The following is a 15,286-nucleotide window of genomic DNA, read 5'->3' as shown; positions in this document are numbered from 1 at the left end:
GCCCCTTGAGTTGGGCCATTTGCATTACTCATGGCCAGACCCTAAATCTTACTAGATTTGGGTCTGGATTTCCAGGCTAGCTCTTTCACCCTGCTAAATGCAAAATACAAAGGTTCATAATCCAACAATAACATTATAATAATGGCCTTAGTGTATGCTATTGTGCATGTATTGGATACATATTACCCAGCAATCATCAGTGCATATCTGACGAAAATATCAAAGAGAGTAAGAAATGAATCATTTCATTGAACAGTTTGTAGTGTATCTATAGATTTTATGGCTTGTATAGAAAAAACATATAATTTTGTTTTAGATAGCTACTGACTATTGCACCTAGGCCTGTCACGTTAACAAATTTTGCTGGGCGATTAATTGCGTCAGAAATTATTGCAATAAGCGATAATATTGCGTAATATTGTGCTTTTAAGATCATTTTTATTATTGTTCGACCATTTTTTAAACTTATATAATGATAATAAAGGCATATTGATGCAAGTACACCCTTTTAAAGAGAAATAAACATTTATTTAACAAGAATATTTAGGAATGCAAAAAAACCCACAAATTAAATATCCAAAATAATAATATCGAATAAATAAATAAATACAAAAAATAGACTCTCAGTCTCTCACTCTCAGGTGTGCAGTTAAGTTGGTCATATTCCCTCTTTTTGTTGAGATGGTTTTAAAACAAATCCGGCACACCAGCTCATCCAAATTACTGGGCTCCCCTCTGTCATTTGGTTTAAATCCAAAATACTCCCACACAGGGGCCGTGGCATTTGGTTTAGGAACAAGTTCCCTGTCTTTCTCTTACGCTCAACTCTCTGTTTTTTCTCCACCAAACAAACACGCATGAATATGGCAATTAATCGTGGCTGGAAAAGTTACCATGTCCCTTTAAATTTACCGTGCAATTAACCGACTTATTGCATATCGCGACAGGCCTAACTGCACCGTTTTAAATTCAAAATATTCTTTTTTTAATCATTTATCTTTGAACACAGGTGTATTTCAAAGGTGGCAATCTGAATCACTTGCAAGGGTCCACTCTCTCCACAGCCCCTCCACCCCAGGGGCCCCAGACACTGCCTGCACTGTCTATATTTACGCCCCTGAATACATCCAGTATCAATGCAGTAAATACCATTACTGGAAGACCAAGCATGGGGTCCATTAAAGATGTCGAAGAATACGTCTGTTCTAGCTCATCACATTGTTCCAGGTTTTCCAGGCAGGTGCTGTAAGATTAGGTGTTGTGTGGGAGAGTCTGTTGCTGTGGCAACTTGGAGGACATGTGGCTATTTTTTCTGATGAAGACCAGTGTGCTTGAAATGCCGCCTCTGTATTGGACCTGCACATGGGGATGGGTTCACCATTGTAGCTCTCTCATCTTTTTTTATTTTAGCATGAAGTCTGTTGAATGTTTTATCAGCTCTTTTACCCTCTCTCAGTTTTGTTTGTACAAAGCTGTAGAATATGATGCTGTACAGTACAAAAAATGAAGGTAGTTATTCATTCAAATAGCAAATATGTTTTCAGTATGGTGAGTTTTGTCTTTGAAGGTCAGTTTTAAATAAAGAAATAAGGTTCTTAAATTTACTTTGTGTTAAACAACTTCATTAAATTAATTTGAAAAAGGATTTGAAAGTTCTGAAATCCCCCAAGCAGATCCTATAGATGCAGATTTAAGTGCCACAGAACCCCAGACGCAGCTACACACACCGTTGGAGCATTTTAAAGCATGCAGAAAACTCTTCTTTAACTTCCTGTCGCTCAACCAGTAATCTCCCAGTCACCTTTAGTGATGTGACACATCCCAGCCTGTGCGTTTGGCAGAGGATAAACAGAAAGCTTTGAGAATTTTGTCCCACGGTGAGGCAAGTGATTCAAAAGGGACTTTGACTCCCGATTCCTGTCTTCATCTCTCTGGCAGAGGAGAGACACAGACATGACAGGAAATGTCTCGAGCTCAACTAGTGGAAAATTGGAAGTAGTCTGGAGTTTAGTGTGGCCGACAGATATTGGCAGAGGAAATAATGAAGGCTGTGATTGAGATTGTTCTCTTGAAGGGGAGCCATGAAGGCCGCCAAACACCTAAATGTTGCGTCTCACTTTTGAAGATAAGGTTTTTGAATTTTCTGACATGTAATCCCTCAGTTAGATGGACGTGGCTTTTGATGGCATTAGTGGCTTTACTTAGTGTTTATTTAGTCTTTTTAATGTATTTTCTCTTATCACTGGCTTAAAGACAAACTTGGGAAACAGCCAGCCAGTATAGCTGAAATCCTGCCTGCCCAAGATTAAATGTAGTTTATTCAATTCCGTCAGTAAATCGGTGGAAACGAGGTGGCCTGGCAGCTTACTGAAGTGGACTGTCAACAAAATATGTGTTATGTAGTAGGATGTGGATTTATACAGTCTCTGCCATACGGCGCCTCCACAGCTCAGGCTGGCCATAATGCAGCACATTTCAGGGTTTTCTCTTTGCTTCAGCCTCCATTCACATGAATGATGGCCGAGTCGCTCCACACCTGCCTGGTTCTTTCTTCTGTATCGAGATGTGGGTCTCCCTCTCTCTCTCTCACACACACACACACACACACACACACACTCACATTCACATCCACACAGACACCGATAAAGGTTAAGAGGAGCAGTGTAAAAGTGGAGCAGTGCTGCCCTATTTTAGTGGTTAAGGATGAAGTGATGAGTCCGGCTCCACTGTATCATGTATTCCCTGCAACTCAATTCATGTCCAACACATTTTTATTGATTAGCATTCCCTTTCTGCCGCGCAGGAGATGCTGAGGGATTTGGTAAAGCAGAGCACCACAGTGAATCCCACATTAAAGTTGGAGTCTTTACGATTTCCGACCTGGCTGCTTTGGTGACACCTGTGGTCTCTGGTTATCTTGCTGCTCCTACAACTGTGGGGGCAGCAAACACTGCTTGAGTTGCTGCTTTGTCAGAAATACAACGGAGGAGGACCTGGTGTATCTGATTACTCAATTTGTGTTTATGAAGACATCAGTCAATAATTGGCCTTGTTTCAATGATGCCACAAGCAACCATGAGCTCACTGTGGCTGCTCCTTTATGTTCCATTACTCCCCGAAAAACGAGCCGCTGTTACAAAATGCCAAAAGAAAAGACTTTTGTCTTGTTTGTGTTTCATTGTGTTTCACTGTGTTTCCTATGACTGTTCTGGAATAAAAGACACCCCGCGTTGTACTACGTTGATGCATTGAATGTGAATTAGCAGCAGTAGAAAATGGTTCCATCAGTGCTAACTTAAAGAAATACTTTACTGGCAAAATGAGCATTTGTATTTCAGTTACTCACTGTGTGTTACATTGAATTTGTGAACAAAACATTTTCTTTGTCATGCCTTTACAGTAAATGAAGAATCCAAAAAAGGCACATGTTCTTAATGGACTGAAGTAAATAGGGACCGCGTTTAACTACAGCAAAAACTTTTTTTAAAACAACTTCTTACAAACTCTCTCACAGCTTATGCAGAATAATCTAAGTCATGTTTATGCAGTCATGCATGAGCAACCATTACGTTCATTACGTTTCACCCTCCAGATGTTTCAGCTGTTGGAAAAATACAGCTTAGTCTCACAAACTTGTTACAGGTAATCATAATGTCAAGAACTAAACTTCCGATTACTGACTTCTCTGCATCAAGACAATGGGCCCTATTTAGATGGTATAAAACGCGAAGCGCCAGGCGTGTCCCAGTCACTTGCTAGTTAGCTAGTGCGTTTTTAGACTGTGCGCCATGGCGGACAGTCTAAAAGGGTTGGACTTACTCTGTGAATTAGTCATGGGTGTGTTTTGGGTGTATCATTCAATAAGCCAGTCAGAGTGTCACCTCTCATTCCCTTTAAAAGAGGCGCGATTGGAGCGCATGGCGGAGAGCGAGTTTCATCATATAACAGAGCACAGCTGTCAGGACTGCGGCGGAGCTCCCCAAGGTGCTGATCCTGCAGCTAGGACCTGTTCAGCATTTTCTCCCCCACCCACGTTTGTTAATTGTTTTCACATGTTTCCTAGAGCTGTGTTCTGCCTCTTATTTGCATGTGTGTCCTCTCTACACTCAGATAACAATATAATAATATAATATAATGTAGCCTAGTATAACATGTTACAATAAATGCAATGTGTGGGCTTTGGTTTTCAATCAAAAAAATGGTTGATTGGTCAGATAATTTCACAATTTCATTTGTCATTATTACAGATTATGATGATCATTATTACTGCGATTAGATCATTCTGATTAATGACTGACCATTAAGACGTGTTTCTGATCAATATTTTAATGTGCACAATAATAACCTTTCACATTGTAATCATATTTTTATGTGTTATCTTTTGCATATGTGTGGCTGCTCCGTGTGTGTCTGAGCAGAGTGCACGCGCGTTGTGCACCCGCCTAGAGACGCATATTACTAACTTGTTTAACAGCGAAATACTGCGCCATTGACTTTAGACCAGGTTTTTATTGGTCACTGGCGCATTTGCTTTTTACGTCATCTAACTGGCAACGCGCAATGACTGCGCCTGACCACTCCTCATTTTTAGACCAACACACCCAGAGAAGCGCAAGTTCATTTGCTAGTTAGACAACGAGGGTGCAGGGCGTGAAAATGACAACTGCGCCTGCATCTAAATAGCAATGACACTTACACTTGCGACATGGATTATGCGCCCTCCGCCGTCCGCTTTAGACCATCTAAATAGGGCCCATAATCTGTCAGACTTGTGATGCATCTACACCCCTAATTTCCTGTGAATCCCTCTTGCATAGATAGGCAGATTTTTAACACTGAATTAAAATTGTTAAAATAAATGCGGACTATAGATATTATCTATATAAATATTATTAGTCTCGGCATCCATCAGCTATTGGTCTGATGACAATAAGTCTCCAGCGGCAACGGCCAGTAACACAGGAGATTCGATGTAGCCAGCGGATATCTGGGCCAAGTCCTCTTCCATGCGCCTGCATTTTGGTTAATCTCTGGTAACAGATATCTGCATACGAATGCAGATGCATTTTAGATAAAGCTAATCTAAAGCAAAATCATTAGACAATAGCATGGGGTTTCCAAAACTGCATTTCCGTCAATATGTTCCCACATGATTGGTCGATACTACACAGACTACAAACAGACTACAAACAGAAACCAAAATTGCGTACTATTGCCTACAGATTCTGCAGAAGGACGCAGATACATGTTTTAAGAGACAAGACTGCATGAAACTCTTAAGGCTTTTAACTTTAAAGGGTCAGTTCACCCAAAATACTCCTCCTATGTACCTCTATGTACTTTTGTTGTATTGGATTAGAGGCAGAGCTCTCAGAGACAGAAAACTGAAAACCTGGACAAATGAAACCAAAACTATCTGCATTGCTAGATATCACTACAGTGTGTTTGTCTTTCATTTGTTTGTTTTTGTGATGAATGGCAAATATTGCCAACACATTTACCGCACTTATTCTCATTCTCTTCTATTCTCTGGTTTGTAAAGTGTAGCTATTACTCATTGAATCCTGCACCTTGGCGATAGAAGAGCTCTGTTAATCATAATATACAGTGTGTTGACTGGTGAATGTCCTCTATAATTAGTTGTTGATGGGCGCAGCCTGCGGTGTCAGACCATGCAAATATGCCCGTGAGCACATCATATTCTAATTGGCATCGGCCGCTCTCACCAGCGCTCCCTGTGTGAAGCTCACAGCCTCCACTGCTGCTGAGCCGCTGACGAGAGGGGAAGTTGAGGGAAGCAAAAACAGAGAGGTTGAGGGAGACAAAACAGAGTATAATCACATGACCTCTACATTCTCTACCGCAGTGACAGCCCAGCAGGTGGGAAATCAGACAGCTAGGGCATAAACAGCATTGAGGCACTGCAGCACTTGGAGCACAAGATGTGAGCACACGAACAAGCTGCCATTTAAGGAGATTTAAATTAAGGAAATAAAAGAACATGACCTATAATTAGTAATATGTGGCATTCGCTTTAATACCTTATAAGTAATTACTGGACACATGAAAGAGACTCTGGCTGTGAGTCAGAGAACAAATACTGCTGCTGTTTTGTGCTTTATTCATTTTCTCACTGGAGGAAATCTGCTTTGTTTCTATAGCCTCAAAGGAAACTAGCATAAAGAAATTTCTGCTTGTTTTTAGTTTGATATTTAGATTTTCCAAATTGCATGTAAATTATACCTCTCCTTTTTTAACATTACTAGTATAGGCACAGGAAGAAGCTGTGAATGTCTCATGTGATAAGAAAGTTGATTTTCTGACATTTAAAAAATGTTAAATTACATACATTTATAATTGAAGCTCAAACAACTCGAAACCAGAACACATGATGATAATGAAGCCCTCATATATTTTATTAGCTTGTTAAGCTAGCTAACATGTTACACCTATGTAATGTAACTCACAGTACACGTGCAGCAGAAACATATGGACATAAAGGTATCCAGCCCATTTTCTTGCCACCTGTCAGATGTAATGCAGCCGTTGTAGTCGTGATTGAATCCTGTCTCATGAGGAACATTTTTTACCTCCTCTTAGTGCCTGGCAGGTAGCTTGTGTGAGCCGCCCATGGTTTTATAGGGGGGTAGGTGGGAGCCATTTGTAGTCAACCATGTCAGTAGCGTAACCAGAAATATAAATTTAGGTGGGCCTGTGGGATATAGTGTGTGCAAGAACCAAAAGGATCTGTGGATCAACTGCAACAGTTTTTTACTCTTATTATAAGATCTCATTAAAGCATTACTGAGTATTTGCCTACTATACATTATCTGTCACTCTGTCTTTGCTGCCGAAACTCAAATTCATACCTTCATCACATCCACAATTGACTAGCATTCTTTATGCTACGCCATCCAAAGTCCTAAATAAACTCCAATACATCCAGAACTCCGTCCGTCATCCGCTGCCCATCTGCTCACCCATTCCCACTCTGCGACCACATCACCACTGTCCTCCAGAACCTCCACTGGCTTCCTGTCACCACAACACATCCAATTCAAAGTCCTTCTCCTCATCACAAAGCCCTCCATAACCAGGCCCCCTCCTTCATCACTGACCTGCTCCACCGCCACACTCCCTCCCACAACCTTCGTTAGTCTGATGCCAACTACCTGACTCGACCAAGCACCGGACTGAGGGTGACAGAGCCTTCTCCATAGCTGCAGTGATTTCCCAAATCACAATACCGTGGCCACTGCAATGAACATCTGCAAGATTACATCCAATTACATCACATCAGATATTCTAACGGCAATGGTAACCACACAACCATGACACTTTTTTAGGCTATTCCCATATAATGAATCCCAATGTTTATTTACAAAAACTACCAGGTAGTAAATCCTTGTGTGGCATACATAAAATCAAACAGCGCTGGGCAAACCACCTCAGTTTCATAGTTTTTAGTCACCTTAAAAGGCCCACCAGAAAAATCAGTAGAAGCCTCCAGACTCCATTGACCAACAGTCATTTTACTTTGCAAAATACTGAGTTGCTGGTTTACTGTGGCGTCAGTTGGTTAATATATAAGGTAAAGTAGGGCAGTTATTCAAATAAAGTGTACACTTACACTGATATTGATTTTTTTAGGTGGCTAAAATATGTTTTGCTGTGGCCCGTCCACAGCAGTACATTGTTTAGCTTCTGTTCTGGTAGAGCAACAAAGTACATAAAATAAGCACAGTAGAAACATCAGATTGGTCGGACCATGATGTTTAATATATATCTTTTACAATAAAGTTATGGCTGACAATGACAACAAGTCTGCCTATTTTAGATATCTCAGCAATCGTAATCAACTGCCTGTTTTCTGCCTGGACGTTACTGTTGCTATTTGCATAATGCCACTACATGCAACTGCCAACTTGCCACTTACTGTACATCAATGAAGTTAGCATCATGTACCCATCAATACAGCGAACAATGTTCAGCTTCATTTATTAACTATCATTACATTTATAATCCAAGACAAGAAATCAATAGGCAGAACCAGTAGGTCCCATTTCAAGAAATTACTGCCACCACCATCAGTATGATTTAAATATGTCAGGGAACCATAGGAGCAATGTAAGCTGCACATCACAACATATAATGCAAGACAGCGAGGCCTCATCCTGAACAAAGAAATAATTTAATCATAATCCAAAGTGTCTGTCAGATCCTTTTCAAATGAAATAATAAATCAACTGTTCAGTCAGCCTGTGAGTGTATTGTCCTGTTGCTTGTTTTGATCCAGTTAACAGTGGAAAACAAGCACGCAACTGTGCAGCTTGTTATGTGAAGAGTAATGAATGCCCACAGTAAACAGTCTCTGTGTTTGGGACTGAAGTCGAGAACCTCGATTAGAGAGGGACCGCGACAGCGACTCCGGTCAACTTGGCAAGGAGTCCAAATGAGTGGGCACGACAGCCTGGTCTGGCCCGCCCCCAACGCCGACTCAGAGAGTGCGACATGGCATAAATGGTTGATCTTATTAAACATCCATGGGTGGGACAGATGAAGCGAGAAGTCTCTCTGTCCATCAGATTGTTTTTTTTCCCCCAATTAATTTCAAAGTGTAGTGTAAGAGTGGAAGAAATCATTTTTCCAGGCACACAATCAGTGTTGATAACAAAATACTGCCTCATGGAGTTGTGAGTGTGAGCCAAAAGCATAAAAATGACTGTGATTTACAGTATATACGAGGGATTGGTGCTGTTATATATCGCCTGCCCAAGTCTTGTGGAACAACCTTCAACACTAATGAGAAGTTTTATTTTGCATGATGATTTATTTCCTCTTCACTTTTGACGACTGAGCAACATTGTGACTTATGCTTTTTGAAGCACAGTACCATATTGTTGAAGTCTAGTTGCAGTTTGTCTGTCAGAGATCAAAACAAGTACTAAATCACTGTGTGTAATGCTCTGTCAATGAGGCTGAAGGAGAGAACAAGAGAGATATCAGCTTGCTACTCAGAGTGCATTTCCCTGCATGGAGAGATGCATGCAGAGAGACACAGGAGGTTTCCTCCTCCTCCTCCTCCTCCTCCTAGTGTGAGTTCTGTAGAGGGAGGAGGAAACCTGACAATTTTCTTTGACATCCTCACAGAGGCCCATTGGAGCTCGCCAGCATGGTTAAGCTCACCTCAGTGCAGAAAGAAATGACACTGAGGATGTTTGCCTTGCTAATGCCAAAGCCTGTTTGTATCTGTCTGGAGTCGGGCGGTTAATCCAGCCTACATTCCAGGTCCAGATATCAATACTGTGTTAGAGGGCCATGGGGCGAGACTGGCTGTCATGCTCGAGGAGAGCAGGCGCTGCTCTCAGGGTGTGAGAGAGCGGACATACACACAGTCTGTTGGATTTACTACTCAGCTGTATTGGATCAGTGTTTCTGCCAGAGCAGGACAAAAAGAGAAGCATGTTTGTGTCTGTGTTGTTATCATAACCAAGCATTCTCTCCTGATTTGTTGTTGGCAGGATTTACGAGCGGGTGATAGACCCTCCTCAGATGGAGCTCACCCCAGGCAGTGGAGTGTGGTTAGGCCAGCACAGTCACAAGCATGGCCTGTTCAAGGTAAGACCCCACAGACACACACACACACACATACGTTTCCTTCACACACCTGAACGTGCTTCACATTCATGATTGCCTGGTATAATTGGCCAGATTTGCAATAGGCTGTGTGTGGGAACAGAGCCAAGTGGAAGATACAAGAAAGAAGTACTGAGGGCTCTCAGAGGAACCGCAAAAAGCTCAGCGTATGCTTTGAAACGCTTATTCCCAAGCCCATTACAATGTTGTCGATTTTTAATCACTGCTCATTTTCTCAGGCTCCTGCATGCGCTCACAGCAGGGTGGGGATGAGTGTCACCAAGACATGCACATGTTCTTGATATTCTCTCCTCACCTCTCCCGCCCACCCACCATGCAATCGATGGGCCTTTTATTTTTTCTATGTAACATCTATGTAATATTGATTCGTCACCAGACCCGACTGTGGTGTAAATAATTCCTCCTCCCCATGCTTTGACACTATCACTGCTGCACATCAGCCCACTCTTCCTCCTCCCTCTACCTCCGCCTCCCTCATCCCCTCTTGCATTGAGGCTTCAAGGAGCTCCTTCTTCTGGAGGAAAGCTCTGGTCTTGAAAGGCACAGCTCCATCATCCAGTTCCCCACCCGCAGTTGGCTCAGAGCTCGGAGTCTGTCTACCCTTCACGTGCAGGAGGCGTTCAAAAGTGTTTGTCAGTAGCACAGACAGATGGTGTGGAGGTGCGCAGGCTTGTGTGAAGTGATGGCAGGAATGATGAGTTTTTCCCTTTAGGTTTCACTTGACATGTTGGCTGACAGGTGCACTTGTAAAACCTTGAGTCAAGGACCTGTTGCACATTGTATCAGAAGGGCCATTTAGAGCTACACCCTGTTTTTTTAAACGGTAACCTAATTATCTCCTTCTGCTCGTGAATATTTATGAGCCAACATATCTCATAATTTAATGCACGGCAAGAACTTTCCAGAGATAGAAACTTAGTAGGAGTTTGTTTATTCGATGTGTGCTTGTTTACCCATCTCTGAAAAGAAGAAATTAGTGCTAGTTAAGGGTTTTGGTTTCCATCAGGCTCCAAGGTCCTGGTAAAATTAGCCTGCCAGCTTGCTACATTTCAGCTTGAGGCTGTTGTCTCTCTCCACATGTTGAAATAGTTTTTCTACTTAAAGAAAATGAGAGGTTTTACAAAAACTCTAAAATCCTGTTGTAGTCTTTCATTTCCCAGGCTTTAAGTTTTATTTAGCAGTCTTTGAATTAGCTTAGCTGGACTTTAGGGATGTTAACTGTTAACCTTAAAATGGTTAACCACCGAGAATATTTTTGACTGGTCACGCTTGTCAGTCTATAGGTTAATTTTTCTATTCTTAAGTTACTGCAGCGTGCACCAACCGGATCTGGTAGGAGCTAGCTAGCTAGCGGCACCACTTGTTCGTCAATTACTGGAAAGATATCACCTCGACCAAGAAGCATCGCTGTGGGAATATTGTGCACAACCTTCGGTCACCCTGGTTCAAACCCACTTTAGCATTGTTATTAACAAGGAGCTTGAACATCCGGAGGGAGCTCGGAGTAGAGCCGCTGTTTCTTCGTGTCAGTTGAGGTGGTTTGGACATCTGATCAGGATCCTCCTGGGCGCCTCCTGTTAGAGATGTTACGGGCACGTCCCACTGGTAGGAGGCCCCGGGGCAGACCCAGAACACGCTGGAGAGATTACATATCACATCTGGCCTGGGAACACCTTAGGGTCCCCCAGGAGGAGCTGGAAAGCGCTGATGAGTAGAGGGACGTCTGGGGTGCTTTGCTCGGCCTGCTGCCCTCGTGACCTGGCCCCGGATAAGCGGATGAAAATGGATGGATGGATCACTGTTAGGTCTGTTAGCACAGTTAGCATATTCAGCACGGCCAGTGGTGCTGACGTAGTTAACAATGCTAAAGGGGTTTTGCAGCTCAAAGTGAAGCCACTTACTCACTGTAGCTACCTGGGGGGTCCGCAGCAATGGCATCCTGCCACCACAATGGCGTTACCAGCAGTGATTGCCAAACGAGCTGCGCTGATAGCTAGTTCTCACCTGACCCGGGTGGTGCACAGTGCAGAGCGGCTAAGGCTAACGCAAGGTAACCAGTGGAGCAGGGATGGTGGGCAGTTTCTGTATGTTAATACTGCCGGCCAGCTGTCTGTTAGCAAAGCCAACCGAAAATTAAATATAAGGTTAGATAGTGGCATCACAAAACATTAAAAGTTCACCACCTCTAAATGATGACAGTTTTAAATGCTGTGCTAAAGCTCACAGAGTCAGTGGAGCGCTGCACTAAAGGTAAAGGCCTATTGTATTTTAATTCATTTTTCTTTTCTTTTTTTCTTTAAAATGAACCAGTGAGTTACCGGTTAGTGGGTGTTTGGCTATAGAAAGCAAAAGAAAGCAAAACCGACATCCATACTAAGCATAAAGACTGAAAGCAGGGGGGCACAGCCAGCCTGGCTCTTTCCAAAGTTCAAAAATACGCCTGGAAAGCAAACTAATTGACACGTTGTAGCTCATTTGTTTAAGCTCTACTCAAACAGAAATTTAAAAACAACAAGTTTTGGCTTAATGGGGAGTTATGTGCTGTAACTGTTTCTTGGCAAACGGTGGCCAGGCACATTGTGCAGGGGTCTTAAGAGACACAGACACACACAGAGAAACAGGTATGGACAGAGACAAAGAGAGACAAAATATATTGTCCAGCTTAGCATTGTTACCTCTTTGTTATTCCCCTCACATTTTCCCACCTGCTCCCATCTGTAACCTGCTAAAGACAAGTGGATAAACAGACCCTACTTACATCTCCTAATGTCACAGGCAGAGAAGGGCGAGGAGCTTGTTGGGAACAAGAGAAAAGAATAAATAGGAAAGAGCCAAAAGAAGTAGAATTGCAGATGGAGATAGGAGGTGAAATAAAGCTGCAGCTGTAATCTATCCCATTCAAGACTCAGGAGTAGGATAATGATAAGACGAGCTAACTAGGCCTTTAAATAAAACATATTGAGCCCTGGCGGTGGCTAGAGACGCTCCTCGTCCTCGTGCCACCTCCTCCCGGGAGCCTCTCCATCTGAAGGAGCAACTGTAATAAATTATCTTTATCTAGAATCCATTGTGCCAAGGATGCTGACTCCTCAGGGACACTGCAGGCTCGTTTGAAACCGGTGCTTTTGTGAAACGCTCGGTGTTTCATGCACCACGGGACAGTAATGAATCTACTATGGACAATGATGGAAAGCTTGAACACGTTACATATGGCAGCATGATGAGGGCAAAGCCAAATCTGGACGTGAGAGTTTTCAGAGCTTAGAGCTCTCACTCAGTCTGTCTGTGACTATCCCTGTGCTTATCTTACGTCTCCTCTGTTTTCTGGTTGTTTGAATTACTTGGTTTATGCTTTGGTCACAACTTTATTATTTCTATATCAACACTGTACCATCCGCAACACAATCATCTCTTCCGTACCTCTATCAATAGCAATATGGTGCAGTCTGGGGTTAATAACCTGACTTCTGAAAGTGCAATGAGCAAAAGAAAACTCATGGGAAATTGCAAAGACATATAATGGAAAAAAAAATCCAATTTCTTTATGAAGAGCTCGGCTTTCAGAATTGTGTATATGGGTCCTAATGATGCTGTGAGGCTCCTTACTTATAGAAGTAAGTGATGGAGTAAATGATCTATAGCAAAGGTTGGGGCTGACTTAACCTGGGAACCAGACAAATCTGTGACCTCATGTTTTACGTCCAGTCCCCCTCCAATTCAAATTTCCAGCCAGTCCTGGTCAGGCCTGGTCCTGCCCCGTTTGATGCGATGACTGACAACCACCAGAGCCTTTGCACTTAACACAAAATATGTGATGACGCCATTTGTTGCTCATGCACCCTCACGCTGGGGACACCACAACAAGCATAAACTTTTTTTCTAATCCTCATGGCAAAAACAGCAACAGTTGTTCACAGACACATTGGTACTGCACCATCACAGCTCATCTCTGCACGCTGTAGTCTGTTTACATTTGTCTTTCACTCAGCGCTATGTCATCTTGCCCTGGTTGTAGGTCTATTCAGGTGGCGTTGATAATGTCCTTGGTAACTAAAAATGAACTGAGAGGCTCCAGACTAAAGGCCTTGGCCCGTTTTTTTTTCCGAAATTGTCACACATTTGAAAATAAATATGACTTCACCTTGTTTGCGCTCTGAGTCCGAAACCTTCGTCTGTCGTTAAAATTTTTTGAACAAGTTCGATTTTCTGCATTCTTCACCTCCGTCTGAGCCTTTAGAGACGTTTGACCAAGAGTCAGTGAAGAAAATGTGGTGGTGGGACACAGCTGCGACGAGATAGAGGAATGGTGTACCCAGAATCATTTCATAACTCAGATAGCTACATTCAACAGGTCAGATAGTAATATTCAGGTGGATGATGATGAAGAGGAGGAGGATGTGGACCCCACACATAATGTGGAGGACAGCTCCGCCCTTTCATGCAGCTGTGGTGCCAAATGAAAGACAGAGAAGGAGTGGTGACAGCCAGAAAAGTAACTCCAGTGGAGACAGGCAAAGAAGGAAATGTGTCTTTCAATTTTGTCACGTTATGCGAATTTTCACGAATAGAGCAATAAAACGCATCTGAATCAGTGTACATAATGATTTATTTTGGATGACAGATTAAAAAAATGCATCAGAAAAAAACAAGCCCAGTGTGCAAAGGCCTTAACTCGCATTTACAAATTGGTCTGACAATGTCAGACTAGGGCTTACTGAATATATTGTATAAACGCATGACTCATTTGTATTTTCATTGAATGGACTGTCTAAATAAGACATGTTAGTCCTTTCATTTCTGAAGAAGGTGCATTGTTGCCCCATGAGTAACTCATTAAATGGAAAGTCTGCACTACTGAGGTGTCCTTCTAAAGTGCTCCTGCTGAGTTGGAACAGGCAAAAATTCAAATGTCAAAAAACACAAGTGAAATCACTAAAAAGCAATTCTGAAAAAAACTGACTGCAAAGACTCTATCACATTTGTAAGATAATCTGGACCTCCGAGCAACACATCTGAGGATCTCAGGGTGCCAGAGTGGGCATAGAGCAATAACAGATGAGATAAGTAACTTGGAGCAGGGCTCCCAGGGCTTTGTAAGTTATCAAGAATACCTCAGAATCTATTCTAAAAGCAAAAAGCAGCCAGTGTAAGGAAGCCAGGGTCGCTGAGATGTGGTCGTGTTTCCTAGTTAGAGTCAAAATGAAGCTGCACAGTGAAAATCATGTACACAAAAGCTTTTATGTGCAATTTAATAACCAATGACCCGCACACTTGAAGAAAAACAATCACTGCAAAATGTCAACTGTCATTAAAAAGGTGTGCAGCCATGTTTTAAGAAGCTCAGCTGCTTTAATGTGCTCACCACAGAATAGTATGACCGTAAAACTTCAATAATAGCCCGGACTATTATTTGCTCAAATCACTAAACTCAGCAGGCTTATATATGGGACAGGCCTTCAATTCCAAAACTGTAGCTCAGCAAAGATCAAGAAATACAATCAGATTGTTTTTTTAAACCGGTATGAACTAGTCCATACCCATTGGTAGGTTTGTCACCTTCTACCTATGCCAGTCCTCAATGCCTATGTGCAGTTTCACATAGATTGACCACGTCAGTGAGTAGAAAAAC

General features: G+C 42.4%; 1 protein-coding gene across 1 annotated transcript in view; it reads left to right on the top strand.

Annotated features, from left to right (window-relative positions):
* Nucleotides 1-15,286, top strand: part of LOC126395229 (protein kinase C-binding protein NELL1-like) — a 457,381-nt gene that overhangs the window by 147,079 nt on the left and 295,016 nt on the right. Inside the window, exon 5 of the mRNA XM_050052536.1 lies at nt 9,522-9,618. Coding sequence (XP_049908493.1) covers nt 9,522-9,618 — 97 coding nt within the window. The remainder of the gene's footprint in view (nt 1-9,521; nt 9,619-15,286) is intronic.

This window comes from Epinephelus moara, chromosome 1 (assembly GCF_006386435.1).
Source record: "Epinephelus moara isolate mb chromosome 1, YSFRI_EMoa_1.0, whole genome shotgun sequence".
Classification (NCBI taxonomy): domain Eukaryota; kingdom Metazoa; phylum Chordata; class Actinopteri; order Perciformes; family Serranidae; genus Epinephelus; species Epinephelus moara.
The sequence above is the reverse complement of the archived record's forward strand: the minus strand, read 5'-3'. Positions and strand labels throughout refer to the sequence as shown.